This window comes from Hyperoodon ampullatus, assembly GCF_949752795.1.
Source record: "Hyperoodon ampullatus genome assembly, chromosome: 17".
NCBI classification, from domain to species: Eukaryota; Metazoa; Chordata; class Mammalia; order Artiodactyla; family Ziphiidae; genus Hyperoodon; species Hyperoodon ampullatus.
Window position 1 is genome coordinate 37683241 of NC_136930.1, and position 15826 is coordinate 37699066.

Below are 15826 nucleotides of genomic sequence, written 5' to 3' on the forward strand. Positions count from 1 at the left end.
TTATTATCAATCTTAATAATTGTATTTTTTATTATCAACAGGATCCAATTGATGTTCAGATTGACAGGTTTCTGGATCAGAACTAACCTTTTTTATTAATTTTTATTGGAGTATAGTTGCTTCACAATGCCATGCTAGCTTCTACTGCACAGCAAAATGAATCAGCCATACACATGCATATATCCCCTCCATTTAGGACACTACAGTGCATTAAGTAGAGTTCCCTGTGTTATATAGTATGTTCACATCAGTTGTCTATTCTATACATAGTATCAATAGTGTATATGTGTCATTCCCAACCTCCCAATCCCTCCCACCCCACCCCTTTCCCCCCTGGCAACCATACATTTCTTCTCTACGTCTGTGTCTCTATTTCTGCTTGGCAATTCAGGTCATCTATACAATTTTTCTAGATTCCACATATATGCGTTAATACATGATATTTGTTTTTCTCCTTCTGACTTACTTCACTCTGTATGACAGACTCTGCATGACACTCTCTAGGTCCATCCACGTCTCTACAAATGACCCAATTTCGTTCTTTTTATGTCTGAATAAAATTCCATTGTATTATGTACCACATCTTCTTTATCCATTCATCTGTTGATGGACATTTAGGTTGCTTCCATGTCTTAGCTATTGTAAACAGTGCTGCTATGAACATTGGGGTACATGTGTTTTTTTGAATTATGGTTTTCTCTGGGTATATGCCCAATAGTGGGATTGCTGGGTCATATGGTAGTTCTATTTTTAGTTTTTTAAGGAACCTCCATACTGTTTTCTATAGTGGCTGTATCAATGTACATTCCCACCAAGGTAAGAGGGTTCCCTTTTCTCCACACCCTCTCCAGCATTTATTGTTTGCAGATTTTTTGATGGTGGCCATTCTGATGGGAGCGAGGTGATACTTCATTGTAGTGTTGATTTGCATTTCTCTAATAATTAGTGATGTTGAGCATCTTTTCATGTGCTTGTTGGCCATCTGTATGTCTTCTTTGGAGAAATGTCTATTTAGGTCTTCCACCCATTTTTTGATTGGGTTGTTTGTTTTTTCAATGCTGAGCTGCATAAGCTGCTTGTATATTTTGGAGATTAATCCTTTGTCCGTTGCTTCATTTGCAAATATTTTCGCCCATTCTGAGGGTTTTTTTTCATCTTGTTGATGGTTTCTTTTGCTGTGCAAAAGCTTTTAAGTTTAATTAGGCCCCATTTGTATATTTTTGTTTTTATTTTCATTACTCTAGAAGGTGGGTCAAAAAGATCTTGCTGCAATTTATGTCAAAGAGTGTTCTGCCTATGTTTTCCTCTAAGAGTTTTAATGTGTCTAGTGTTACATTTAGGTCTTTAATCCATTTTGAGTTTATTTTTGTGTATGGTGTTAGGGAGTGTTCTAATTTCATTCTTCTACATATAGCTGTCCAGTTTTCCCAGCACCACTTATTGAAGAGGCTGTCTTTTCTCCATTGTATATTTTTGCCTCCTTTGTCAAAAATTAAGTGACCATAGGTGCATGGGTTTATCTCTGGGCTTTCTATCCTGTTCCATTGATCTATATTTCTGTTTTTGTGCCAGTACCATATTGTCTTGACTACTGTAGCTTTGTTGTATAGTCTGAAGTCAGGGAGCCTGATTCCTCGAGCTCCAATTTTCTTTCTCAAGATTGCTTTGGCTATTTGGGGTCTTTTTTGTTTCCATACAAATTGTAAAATTTTTTGTTCTAGTTATGTGAAAAATGCCATTGGTAATTTGATAGGGATTGCATTGAATCTGTAGATTGCTTTGAGTAGTATAAGTCATTTTCACAGTATTGATTCTTCCAATCCAAGAACATGGTATATCTCTCCATCTGTTTTAATGGTCTTTGATTTCTTTCATCAGTATCTTATAGTTTTCTGTGTACAGGTATTTTGCCTCCTTAGGTGGGTTTATTCCTAGGTATTTTTTTCTTTTTGTTGCAGTGGTAAATGGGATTGTTCCCTTAATTTCTCTTTCTGATCTTTCATTGTTAGTATATAGCAATGCAAGAGATTTCTGTGTATAAATTTTATATCCTGCAACTTTACTAAAATCATTGATGAGCTCTACTAGTTTTCTGATGGCATCTTTATTATTTTCTATGTATAGTATCATGTCATCTGCAAACAGTGACACTTTTACTTCTTCTTTTCCAATTTGGATTCCTTCTATTTCTTTTTCTTCTCTGATTGCCATGGCTAGGACTTCCAAACTATGTTTAATAATAGTGGCAAGACTGGACACCCTTGTCTTGTTCCTGATCTTAGAGGAAATTCTTTCAGTTTTTCACCATTGAGAATGATGTTTACGGTGGGTTTGCTGTATATGGCCTTTATTATGCTAAGGTAGGTTCCCTCTATGCCCACTTTCTGGTGAGTTTTTTATCATGAGTGGGTGTTGAATTTTGTCAAAAGCTTTTTCTGCATCTATTGAGATGATCATATGGTTTCTATCTTCAATTTCTTAATGTGGTGTATCACATTAATTGATTTGCATATATTTTAAAATCCTTGCATCCCTGGGATAAGTCCCACTTGATTGTCCCACTTGATTTTAATGTGCTGTTGAATTTGGTTTGCCAGCATTTTGTTGAGGATTTTTGTGTCTATGTTCATCAGTGATATTAGCCTGTAATTTTCTTTTTTGTGTGTGATACCTTTGTCTGGTTTTGATATCGGGGTGATGGTGGCCTCATAAAATGAATTTGGGAGTTTTCTTCCCTCTGCAGTTTTTTGGAAGGTGGTACTTTTCTAAGAATTTGTCCATTTCTTCCAGGGTGCCCATTTTATTGGCATGTAGTTGCTTATAGTACTCTCTTATGATCCTTTGTATTTCTGTGGTGTCAGTTGTAACCTCTCCTTTTTCATTTCTAATTTTATTCATTTCAGCCCTCTCCCCTTTCTCTTGATGAGTCTGGCCAAAGGTTTATCAATTTTTTTTATCTTCTCAAAGAACAAGCTTTTAGTTTTATTGATCTTTGCTATTGTTTTCTCTTTTTTTAAAACTTTACTGGTTGCTTTCTTATATTTTTAATTTATTTTATTTATTTTGGCTGCGTCGAATCTTAGCTGCAGCACGTGGGACCTTAGTTTCAGCATGCAGGATCTTTTGTTGCAGTGTGCGGGCTTCTATCTAGTTGTGGCTCACGGGCTCCAGAACCTGTGGGCTCAGCAGTTGCAGTGTGCAGGCTCTCTAGTTGTGATGCATGGGCCCCAGAGTGTGCAGGCTCAGTAGTTGCAGCATGCGGACTCTCTAGTTGTGGCACACAGGCTCTAGAGTGCACGGGCTCCATAGTTGCAGTGAGCAGGCTTAGTTGCCCTGTAGCATGTGGGATCTTAGCTCCCTGACCAGGGATCGAACCCATGTCTCCTGCATTGGAAGGCAGATTCGTCACCACTGGACCACCAGGGAAGTCCCTGCTATTGTTTTCTTTGTTTCTATTTCATTTATTTCTGCTCTGATCTTTATGATTTCTTTCCTGCTAACTTTGGATTTTGTTTGTTCTTCTTTCTCTAGTTGATTTAGGTATAAGGTTAGGTTGTTTATTTGAGATGTTTCTTGTTTCTTGAGGTAGGATTGTATTGCTATAAACTTTCCCTCTTAGAACTGTTTTTGCTGCACGCCATAGCTTTTGGGTCATCGTGTTTTTGTTGTCATTTGTTTCTAGGTTTTTTTTTTGATTTCTGCAGTGAGTTCTCGGTTATTTAGTAGCGTGTTGTTTAGCCTCCATGTGTTTGTATTTTTTACAGGTTTTTTTTCCCTGTAATTGATTTCTAACCTCATAGCATTGTGGTCAGAATAGATGCTTGATATGATTTTAATTTTCTTAAATTTACTGAGGCTTGATTTGTGACCCAAGATGTGGTCTATCCTGAGGAATATTCCGTGAGCACTTTTGAAGAAAGTTTATTCTGCTGCTTTCGGATGGAATGTCCTATAAATATCAATTAAGTCTATTTTGTCTATTGTGTCACTTAATGCTTGTGTTTCCTTATTTATTTTGTCTGGATGACATGTCCATTGGTGTAAGTGGTGTGTTAAAATTCCCCACTATTATTGTGTTACTGCTGGTTTCTTCTTTCATGGCTGTTAGCACTTGCCTTATGTATTGCAGTGCTCCTATATTGGATGCATAGATATTTACAATTGTTATACCTTCTTCTTGGATTGATCCCTTGATCAGTATGTAGTGTCTTTCCTTGTCCCTTGCAATAGTCTTTATTTTAATGTCTATCTTGTCTGATATGAGTATTGCGACTCCAGCTTTCTTTCAATTCCCATTTGCATGGAATATCTTTTTCCATCCCCTCACTTTCAGTCTGTATGTGTCCCTAGGTCTGAAGTGTAGACCTTGTAGACAGCATATGTATAGATTTTGTTTTTGTATACATTCAGCTAGTCTGTGTCTTTTGGTTGGAGCATTTAATCCATTTACATTTAAGGTAATTATAGATATGTATGTTCCTATTACAATTTCCTCAGATGTTTTGGGTTTGTTCTTGTAGGTCTCTTTCTTTTCTTGTGTCTCCCACCTAGAGAAGTCCCTTTAGCATTTGTTGTAAAGCTGGTTTGGGGTGCTGAATTCTCTTAGTGTTTGCTTGTCTGTAAAGCTTTTGATTTCTCTGTCAAATCTGAATGAGATCCTCACTGGGTAGAGTAATCTTGGTTGTAGGTTTTTTCCTTTCATCACTTTAAATATGTTCTGCCGCTCCCTTCTGGCCTGCAGTTTCCGCTGAAAAATCAGCTGATAACTTCATGGGAATTCCCTTGTAGGTTATTTTTTGCTTTTCCCTTGCTGCTTTTAACATTTTTTCTTTGTATTTAATTTTTGTTAGTTTGATTAATATGTATCTAGGTATGTTTCTGCTTGGGTGTATCCTGTGTGGAACTCTATGTGCTTCCTAGACTTGATTGACTATTTCCTTTCCCATGTTAGGGAAGTTTTTGACTATAATCTCTTCAAATATTTTCTCAGGCCCTTTCCCTTTCTCTTCTTCTTCTGGGACCCCTTTGATTTGAATGTTGGTGCATTTAATGTTGTCCCAGATGTCACTGAGACTGTCCTCAATTCTTTTCACTCTTTTTTCTTTATTCTGCTCTTCAGCAGTTATTTCCACCATTCTATCTTCCAACTCACATATTCGTTCTTCTGACTGTAATTCTGCTGTTGATTTCTTCTAGTGTATTCTTCATTTCAGTTATTGTGTTGTCCATCACTGATTGTTTGTTCTTTAGTTCTTCTAGGTCCTTGTTAAACATTTCTTGAATCATCTCAATCTGTGCCTCCATTCTATTTCCAAGATATTGGATCATCTTTACTATCATTACTCTTTATTCTTTTTCAGGTAGATTGCCTATTTACTCTTCATTTATTTGGTCTTGTGGGATTTTACCTTGGTCCTCTGTCTGCAACATATTACTCTGTCATTTCATTTTGTCTAACCTACTGTGTTTATGGTCTTTCTGCAGGCAGCAGGGTCGTAGTTCCTCTTGCTTCTGTTGTCTGGCCCCTGGTGAGTGAGGTTGGTCCAGGGGCTTATGTAGGCTTCCTGGTGGGAGGGACTGGTGCCTGCTTTCTGATGGGTGGAGTAGAGACTTTTCCCTCTGAAGGGGAGGGTCTTGTCAGGTGGTGTGTTTGGGGGTATCTGTGAGCTTAGTACAACTTTAGGCAGCGTGTCTCCTGATGGGTGGGGCTGTGTTCCTGTCTTGCTGGTTGTTTGGCATGAGATGTCCAGCACTGGAGCCTGCAGGCAGTTGTGTGGGGTGGGTCTTGGTGTTGATATGGATACCCCTGGGAGTGCACATGCCAATATTCCCTGGACCCAGGAATTCTCTGGTGGCCCACCATCCTGGACACTGTGCTCCCACCCCAGAGACCCAGGGAACCAAGAGCCCACAAGCCTCACAGTGCAGCCAGACAAAAAAGAAAGAAAAGGAAAGAAAAAAATGAAAAGAAAGGAAAACAAACAAAACTCAAGACAAATAGCAAAAACAATAGCAAACAGCAGCAACAATACACAAACACACACACAGAAAAAAAAGCAAACAGACAAAAAAAAAAAGAAAACAAAGAAACCAAGGGAACAGACAAGCAAAGAAAAGAATTCTAATATGAGAACAGTCAATAAGGACTAAACTGACAAAAACAAAGAATGAAAACACAATAACAGAAAGCAAACAAACAACAAAAAAAGCAAAAAAAATATACACATAAAAACAATGAAAAAAAAGTAAATGAAAGTAAAAAACAGCAATTATACTCCAATAAAGATGCTAAAAAAAAGAAAATAAAAAACAAAGGACAAAAACAAGAAAAAACACACAAAGCAACAAAAAAGTAAAAATAGAAAAATAAAAAATTGTATATATTGAAAAAAGATTAAAAAATAAACATAAAAATTAAAAATAAAAGATAAAAGATAATAAAAGCTACAACACCAACAACTGAGCAAAATGAAACAAACAAAAGAATAATAGTACCAAGAATATTTTCCTGGGGCCTCATCTGTCAGTGTCCTTGCTCCCACAGGGAGCCTGAGCCTATCCGTGCCTCCCCAGGAGGCCTTCCAATACCTCTAGGTAGGTCTCTGGACCTACTGTGGGCACTGTGGAGCCAGCTCAGACTCTGACCTGGCCCAAGTATCACATGTACTTGTCCCTAGAGTCCACTGCTGTGAAGGCTGGACCAGTCTCAATTGTTGAAACACTCATTGTCTATTCAGGTTTCCACAGACACAGGATTTACCCAGCAGATACTGGGGATTTAACCCACAGCTTGTGCAGCTGCACAGAAAGATTTCCATTTCTCTTCCTTAGTCGCACTGCCCCTGGGGCTCAGCTTTGATTTTGACCCCACCTCTGTGTGTGTGCCGCCCTCAGGTGTCTGCTCCTTGCTCAGGCAAGGGGGAGTGAAAGCAGCGGCTGCTTGGGGCACGTTTACTCACTCAAGCCGGGGCAGGGTTACTGCAGCCACAGTTGAAGTGTCTACAAGTTGCCTGTGGCAGCGGGACTGAAAAGCAACTGGAAAAGACTGTGGCGTGCTCACTCTGGTAGGTGTCCCTCCCAGTGCCCACAGAGGCAGCAACTGGAGAATGAGGGCGGTGGCGGCCCCACCCCCATCGCACCTGTCAACCATGGCACCTCACTTTCCAGGCAGACCACGCTTCCCCTGGGGGCATTCCTGGCCACGCATCCCCTCACTCCTGTCCCCTCTGCTGTATCCATGCAGCCAACAGCGTTCCTCTCCCCGGATCCATCCTCCCAACCCCACACTTTAGCACCCAGTCTTCACCAGCACTGAGAGACTCTCATCCCAGGCAGGGGCACCCAGGGCTGATTCCCAAGGAGGCTTTGGGTTGGCGGCGCTCAGGGCCCTGAAGCCCAGGTGGACAGAGGAGACCCCAGCCCAAGGTGGGAGCAGGCTCACTCAGGTGGGAGCCCCTCCCAGCACCCATGGAGGCGGAAGAAGCTGACAGTTGGGGAGACGGGTTATAATGGCAGCTCCGCCCCTCGCGCACCACTCAACAATGACACCTTACTTTTATGGTATCTCAGGCTTTTTCTGCAGACTTTCCTGGTTGTGGAACTCCTTACTCCTGTCCCTTCAGGCTGTCTTTTCACAGCCAACAGCTGTCCTCTCCCTGGGTCTGTGCTGAAAACCCCATTTTCCAGCACCCAGCCCCCTTTCGCAACAGGCAACTCATGATTCAGGCTGGAATGTGCAGAGCTGTAGTGTAGACCTTGCGTGCAGTTCCTACTTTGTCCTGCCTTCCACAGAACATCTGCTGCATTCTCCTTTGATCCCCTGAAGGTCCTTTTCTGTCCCAGCTGACCTCCCCACCATGAGGGAGTTTTCCTGAGTGTGGGGACTTCTGCCTACCTTCAGCTTCCTGCCAGGGTTGCTGGTCTCTTTTCTTTTTTTTTTAATTTTTGTCATCTAGTTTTATTGAGATATACTTGCCATGTAGTGCTGTATAAGTTTAAGGTGTACAGCATAATGATTTGACTTACATGCATCATGAAATGATTATCATAATAAATTTAGTGAACATCCATCATCTCATATAGATACAAAATTAAAGAAATAGAAAAAAATATTTTTCCTGTGATGAGAACTCTTGGGATTTGCTCTCTTAACAACTTTTATAAATAACATGTGGCAGTGGTAATTATACTTATCATTTTGTGCATTACATCCCTGGTGCTTATTTATCTTACAACTAGAAGTTTGTAACTTTTTTTAAAGCACATAACTCACTTTTTACTATTAAAAATGTTTTTTAAAGAACCTACACAAAGCATGAACACATCTACAAATCTCTATGATGTTTTCATCTCCTAGGTGGTCCCTTTTTTGATTCCTCTTTTCTTTTTTTCTTCTTTCATTCTTTTAGGTGTCCGAAGTCTTCCGCTAACGTTCAGTAGATGCTCTGTGGGAACTGTTCCATCTGTAGATGAATTCTTGATGTACTTGTGAGGAGCGACGAATTCTTCAGCTTCCTATTCCATATTCCTGACTCCCCACCCACTCACACCCCCACCACTTACTGTGTTTTCTTACGGCTCTAGCTCTCCACGACTGATAGTGGGTCTTAGTGTATAAGAAAAGTAAACATCAATGCTCTTTGGCATCCGGTCAACCTTCTCAATCATGCAGTTCCTTCTTAATTACCTTTCAAGGGTACAGCAACACCTAAGAATTTTGTCTCCGGCAACAATATGTCAATATGTGTAACGGACCATAAAACCCACTTTTAAAAGTGCCTTCACTACAAGGAAAGTCTTGGTACTCATCTGACGGCTTTTTCCTGTCTCCCATTCCTTCTTGTTTCCATAGAAAAGGTTAGATACCATTGGACACTCCTTCCTTCAATTCAAGTTCCCAATCAGTTGCTGAGAATCTACTCACTATGGGCCATGCCCCAGGGCACCTGGACGGGAGCCTGCTTGACATTCAAGGAACAGCGAGGAGGATGGTGGGCATGGAGTGGAGTTACTGAGGGAAGATGAGGTCATAAAGGTAATGCAGCCAGATCACGTCTGCCTGGGGCCATTGCTAGGACTTAGACTCTCACTGTGAGAAGAATGAGGTTTGGAGGGAAAAAGCAGAAATTTTTTTCCTTTGTTGGTAAGAGCAAAATTACCAAATTATTAAAAATGGATGCCCCAGTATTAGGTACCATGTCCCCATCACCCTGGGCATTGTCACAGGGGCTTCCACAGACACCCACAGGATTGAACCAAATGTTCAGAGTGGACTATTGCTCGGTCCTACAAAGTAGCCCATGGACTGGGACCTGAACAGGGGCTTTGGCTCCACATCCGTCACCTCCCTCTTGCTCTCTTACACTGGCCTACCCTTCCTACTTTCCCTAATCTCCTCTCCAGGAACTCCGCATCAACTATAAGAGTGAGCACGTTAGTGGCTCTTCTGTGGGATGAGCAAAGTCCCTTGTTCTAGCTGAGATGACAGAGCCGTGGGCCCCTCCTCACAGCTTATGGACTCTGGTGTACTGTGAGCTTTGCCCCTGAGCAGAAGAGAGCACAAAATTCAGGAAGAAAGAAAAAAGTGTCACCCACAACGGCCTTAGTGTTACATTTTTTGCTGGCCCCTAATTAGAAACTGATTTTCAAAGCCAACCCTGGGGGGAAATTACGGCTACATTTCCATCCTGACCATGTTTAATGAGGCCTCGTGAAGAAAACAAGAAGTTTCTCCTTGATGGTTTTCCTCCTATGGTTGAGAAGGTGTGAATGAATAAAGGGAGACAGATAACAGCAACTGGTTTCCTATAATAAAGCTGGCAGTGTCTGTTATTCCAGTGATTGAATTTTAAAATATAAACAGGATCCAGAGAATAAAGGTTAATGTGACACCCTATTGTGATGGTTATTGCTAACAGTAGAAAATTGTCATTACTGTGTTAACATTTCCAAGTGCTGATATAAGCCACAGGCTATTAGCATTACTGCTGTTCTCGTTATGACAGATTAAATAGCAATCATATAAATAATCACACTCTGTCCAAAACTTGAAAATAAATTCAACAATGCCTAAAAAAATCGTAGCCTATATGTACATCAGTCTTTTTTACAAAGCCCTCTTACAAACTACTTTTTCAAATCTTATTGGATACCACACTCCCCATCATCCCCAGTTGTCTAGTGAATGGTTCTCCATATGTTGATGTTCATTAAGATTGTGCAGACTGAGCATTATTAGGGGGATGTGCGTCTTTCCCAACATTCCAGTAAAGAGAGCTCGATTAATATAACTCCTGCCTCTCTTTGCTCCTTTATTCCATAACCTCTGGGAGAAGGACTGACTTATCTGGCGCATTTGTCAAGAATAATTCCACCTTGGCATGTGACGAGTTCTGGCCAAGATAAGTGAAAGTGGGGCATGCAATTTCAAGAATGGGCCCTCAAGTGAAGAGCCTGTCCTCCTCCTTCCTGTCTGCTGTAATACAGAGACTACTGCTAGAGCCAGTCTGGACCGCAAGGCAGAAGCTGCGTAATAAGAACAGAGAGGTAGCAGCAAGCTGGGAGCCTGGGTCCCTGATGACTGAAATTACCACACCAGCCTGGACTACCAACCCAGACTTTTAACTTAAGAAATAAACTTCTGCCTCATTTTAGCTCCTGTTATTTTGGATTCTCTGACAATTATAGCCACAGAATGGCAGCAGAGAGTCTAGGAATGCAGGGGCAGGGGGAGATGCAGCCCAGGAAAAGGAAACTCAGTCAATAAGTCCAAATGAAAGAGTAAAGTGATTAAGGGTGAACAGAAAGTAGATGAATGGTGGTGGGGGGGAACATATTTGGGGAACAATCTAACAAGTCATGATCTATATTCATACACAAGATTTGTATTCACGTGCATATATAATAGATTCTCATTAATAAGCATAAATACACTGAGTTAATATTTATAAAGCCCTTAGAAAAATCCCTAGCACACAGTAAATATTATAAAGGTGCTACTAACTAAAAATAAATAAATAAGAATGAAAGGTGTGGTGGTTAATTTTGTGTCAAGTTGGCTAGGCTATGGTGCCCAGTTGTTTAGTAAAGCACTGGTCTAGAGTCTGTGGTGAAGGTATATTTTAGATATGATTAAAGATTACAATCAGATGACTATAAGTAAAGTAGACTGACCCTGTACTGATTCTGTTTCTCTAGAGAACGCTAATACAAATTGAAAGTTAACATAAACCTGTACTAGAAGCCACTGGAATTTGTTTGTTGACAGCTGGGAGGTGGGTTGAGGGACCAGAGTAGTCAGACTAGAAGCCTTGTTCAACACACCATCCATCACTCCCCATACCTCCTCTCCTCTCACAGCCGCCCTGAGGAATAAGCTCTCCAGGACCCCAAATGTTCAGTCACCTTCCTTTCCTTGCCACTGATTTAGAGCAGAAGATGAGAGGGCCCATTATGGTAACAATCTACCCTAGCACTGGGAGTAAAGCTTTATAGGCACAGTGTTTCTCTTTGGGGTGATGAAAATGTTCTAGAATAAGAGAGTGGTGATGGCTAAGCAACATTTTTTTTTTTTTTTTCCGGTACGCTGGCCTCTCACTGTTGTGGCCTCTCCGGTTGCGGAGCACAGGCTCCGGACGCGCAGGCTCAGTGGCCATGGCTCACGGGCCCAGCCGCTCTGCGGCATGTGGGATCTTTCCGGACCGGGGCATGAGCCCGTGTCCCCTGCGTCGGCAGGCGGACTCACAACCACTGCGCCACCAGGGAAGCCCCTAAGCAACATTTTGAATATAATAAATGGAAGTGAATTATTCACTTTAAAATGATTGATTTTATGTTATGTGAACGTCACCTCAATAAATTCTTTTCTCTTTTTTTTGGCCGTGCCTTGCAGCATGAGGGATCTTAGTTCCCTGACCAGGGATCAAACCCGTGCCCCCTGCAGTGGAAGCATAGAGTCTTAACCACTGGACCGCCAGGGACATCCCCAATAAATTTTCAATGATGAATTTGATGTGATGCGAATTTTACCTCAATAAAAAATTTCCACCTCCTTCCTCCTTGACGAGACATAGAAAGCCCAAGCTTTCCTAGTGCCTCCATGTCATAGCTTTCCCAGGGAAGCATTTCCTCATGGGCAGCAAAGAGTTCAGTATTACACTCACTTGGTAACAGACCTCAAGCCAAGTCCACCAACTAAGCTACTGTCGATAATGAAAGGGCTATCTTGGCCTCCATATTGACTCTTTATTCCCCAACCTTAACAAGGCATAAAGGCTGAAGGACGCCAGGGCTGATGGCCCCCAGTAACTGAGGTTGTCCACACCAACTCAGTCTCATCTTCCATGACCACGTGTACCCCAGGTACAGAGTGGCTGCGACATTTGGAAGCCTTACCTGGAGTCAGGAAACTTCTGCTCTGCTTTTACAATACATGCTTTCTTTTTCCCCATCCTGAATATAAGTAACCCTAAAGCTGGATGCAGCCTACTGTGTCTTGTGAGTTTGTCAATCTGAACGACCTGAGCAGAATAGGTGGTACAATCAAATCAATTGCATCGACAGTAAAACATCATTTCTATACTGTTCTGTGACAGTATGAACATCTATGTGGACCAAATATTTCCATCAAGATAAAAATAAAGATAACAGGGCTTCCCTGGTGGCACAGTGGTTGAGAGTCTGCCTGCCGATGCAGGGGACGCGGGTTTGTGCCCCAGTCCGGGAGGATCCCACATGCCGCGGAGCGGCTGGGCCCGTGAGCCACGGCTACTGAGCCTGCACGTCTGGAGCCTGTGCTCCGCAACAGGAGAGGCCACAATAGTGAGAGGCCTGCGCACCGTGATGAAGAGTGGCCCCCGCTTGCCACAACTAGAGAAAGCCCTCGCACAGAAATAAAGACCCAACACAGCCATAAATAAATAAATAAATAAATAAATAAATAAATAAATAGCCAAGCCAAGCATTTGAAGCCCTTTAAAAAACAAAACAAAACTAAAGCCCTCAAAGTGGTTTTCAATGCCCTGTAACATTTGATCCCCCATTGCAATTACCTCTTTCACCTCAGCTCTAACTTGCTTCTTACTTTCTCCACACAGCCTCTGGCTGTTTCTCAGATATGTCGAACACTCCTTCACCTGTCTCAGGACCTCTGCACTTGTGGTTCCTTCTGTCTGGAACACTTTTTTCCAGAGAATGTCAAGGTTCTCAATCCCTCAGTTTTTTCAGGTCTCTGCATAAATCCACCCTGTATGAATAGCAACCTCCATCCCCACCTTATTTAGTATCTCCCTTATTCTGCTTATTTCTTTTCATAGCACTTATCACCATGTGCAATATTATATATGCGTATTGTTCTCACGGTGCTAGAATGAAAGCACAATGAGGGCAGAGACTTTGCCTATTTAATTGTTATATGCATAACCCCTAAGACAATGTCCAGCATGTACTAGGTACTCAATAAATATCTGTGGAATGACAAATGAGTTTAATCATTTAATCAAAATTAAGAAAGGCAGGAATTTCAAGAAGTTTACCAATACCTAATGTGAACAGAAGTCAAGATAAAGACTGCAAAGAGTTCACTGCATTTGTCAACTAGGGAGTTGCTGGGATAGAGGCCTTGAGTGTTGGGAAGGGACACATTAAGAAGAGAACTCTCTTCTGAAAATGGATAGTAGTGATGATTGTACAACACTGTGAATGTACAAATAGTAATTCATTTTGTCATGATCTATTTTTCAAATGTGGTGTAAAGCAAAACGTATAATACACGATTATCTGTAAGGCACTGAAGGAAGCAGGCCTGGAAAGACAGACAAGCTGGACTGCAATGAAGCTGCAACACTGGCCTCAACTGAGGAGTTCTGGAGCTGGAATGATCCTGAAGGGTTGTCCCAAATTGAGGCAAGGAGGCTGGGCCTTTCTACCCTGCATCAACAAATCACTGGATGCCAGCCACCCACGGGAGGGAGGGTAACCTTGAGCGAGGCAGCTCCTTTCAGCTGTGGGATATTCTTAGGGACAGATTTGGCTATGAGTGGTCAGAGGCAGCACTCCCAATAGCTGGGTAAATGAGCACATTGGTCCTGAAGGGGGCAATCTGGGCAATACACCCTAGTATCCACTACAGTTAAGATACGCAATAAAGTTGCTAGTCTCTTATCATTTTTTTTTAAGATTTTACACCTGAGAATATGTGATGCAAGATACATATTGGAAGACGTTTTATATGCAAAGCCTCATATAAGAGGCATATACAAAGGGCCAAGAAACATCATTTTTGCTTTTTATTAGTTGACTACTTCCTTACCGACAAACTTGATCTCCAAACTGCCAGTTCATGAATCCTAGATGTACAAATGCCCAGGCATGGCACTACAGATCTAAAGAACTCAGATTTGATGATACACAACTGAGTCTTTATTCAACACCTCAAGACAATATTCAGTCTAAAAGAAATTTCCCTAAAAGGAAGCAAAAGCTGATTACAGAGACCCCAATTGGAGACTAAATGAATAACTCCTTTCTCCTTGCAGACTTCAGTCTTCTAAAGCTTGCTTTGTACATTAAAACTTTCTATTTAATGTCAAAAATTACTACAGAAACCCCTTGACATGATGGTAGCTGAACCATTAACCAGTGTACAAACAATGCTTGGTGGACATAACTTTACAGTCTGAAGTCCCAGATTAGAAACCGGTGCTTTGAAGTGTCCAGTACTCCTCCCTGTCCTGCCACAACCCACAGACCACTCTCACCCAAACCGCCCTGCAGCAACTATTATATCCAACTGAATCTTCAGCATTAGCAATCCTAGTCTCTGATTCTCTTTCTCCTTTGAGCTGTAGTTTAAACTTATCAAATTTTTCAGTTGTCTCCCACATCTATGTCTAATATTCTTAATCAGTTTAGATTTCCCAAAGATAAAAACTGGGCGTTTTACCTTTTAATATTCCTTATGAAAATTCCTTAGAAATTATTTAATGGGGCTTCCCTGGTGGCGCAGTGGTTGAGAGTCCGCCTGCCGATGCAGGGGACACGGGTTCGTGCCCCGGTCCGGGAAGATCCCACATGCCGCGGAGAGGCTGGGCCTGTGAGCCATGGCCACTGAGCCTGCGCGTCCGGAGCCTGTGCTCCGCAACGGGAGAGGCCACGACAGTGAGAGGCCCACGTACCGCAAAAAAAAAAAAAATTACTTAATGATGAAACTGCATGAATTATGGAGTTATTAATAAACAATTATAGGATGATAGAAGTATGGCTTTAATGTTTCAATATTTAAGAATATATACAAAAAATTAAACAACTCAGTTTTGATTATTATATCAAAACTATAATACACTTTGCAATAAAATATATTATTATAATTAAAATAATTCTATTTGTTTCCCAAAATTACATTTACTTACTAGATTAATTTTTTAAAGGGGGTTATATAGCAGTAGTTTGATTGGTTATATTCTGAAAAAAGAATGACACATTTTCTCTTATTCTTTCAAGAAAAGGATCTGTAAGATTTAAATGATCTCCAGAAAAATGTTTCCATTGCTTCAGCTGTGACATGGAGACAGGTTTCAGGGAGTCAGACTTCTGCTGATGTGTACCAAGCTGACAATTTCTAAAGACAGGGAATTTTTCCAATGAATCATCTGAAATAAGTAAAACAATGAGAAAATCCTTAGGCCAATCAATATCCTATTACATACAATACTTTTTAATATATAATGAGTTTATATGATTTGTTACATTTGATCACCATGGTTTATGTTAAAATAAGCAAATTCAATTAATTCATTCTTTCTACAAATATTTATAAATTGTTTACAAT

At 41.1% G+C, this 15826-nt stretch overlaps 1 protein-coding gene across 2 annotated transcripts in view; it reads right to left on the reverse strand.

Annotated features, from left to right (window-relative positions):
* Nucleotides 1-15429: 15429 nt before the first annotated feature.
* RAD54B (RAD54 homolog B) overlaps nt 15430-15826 on the reverse strand; it is a gene marked incomplete at both ends in the record, with an annotated part of 89053 nt that continues 88656 nt past the window's right edge. For both annotated transcript variants that reach the window (XM_079722666.1, XM_079722665.1), the window contains one exon: nt 15430-15647. In XM_079722666.1, coding sequence (XP_079578792.1) covers nt 15430-15647 — 218 coding nt within the window. The remainder of the gene's footprint in view (nt 15648-15826) is intronic.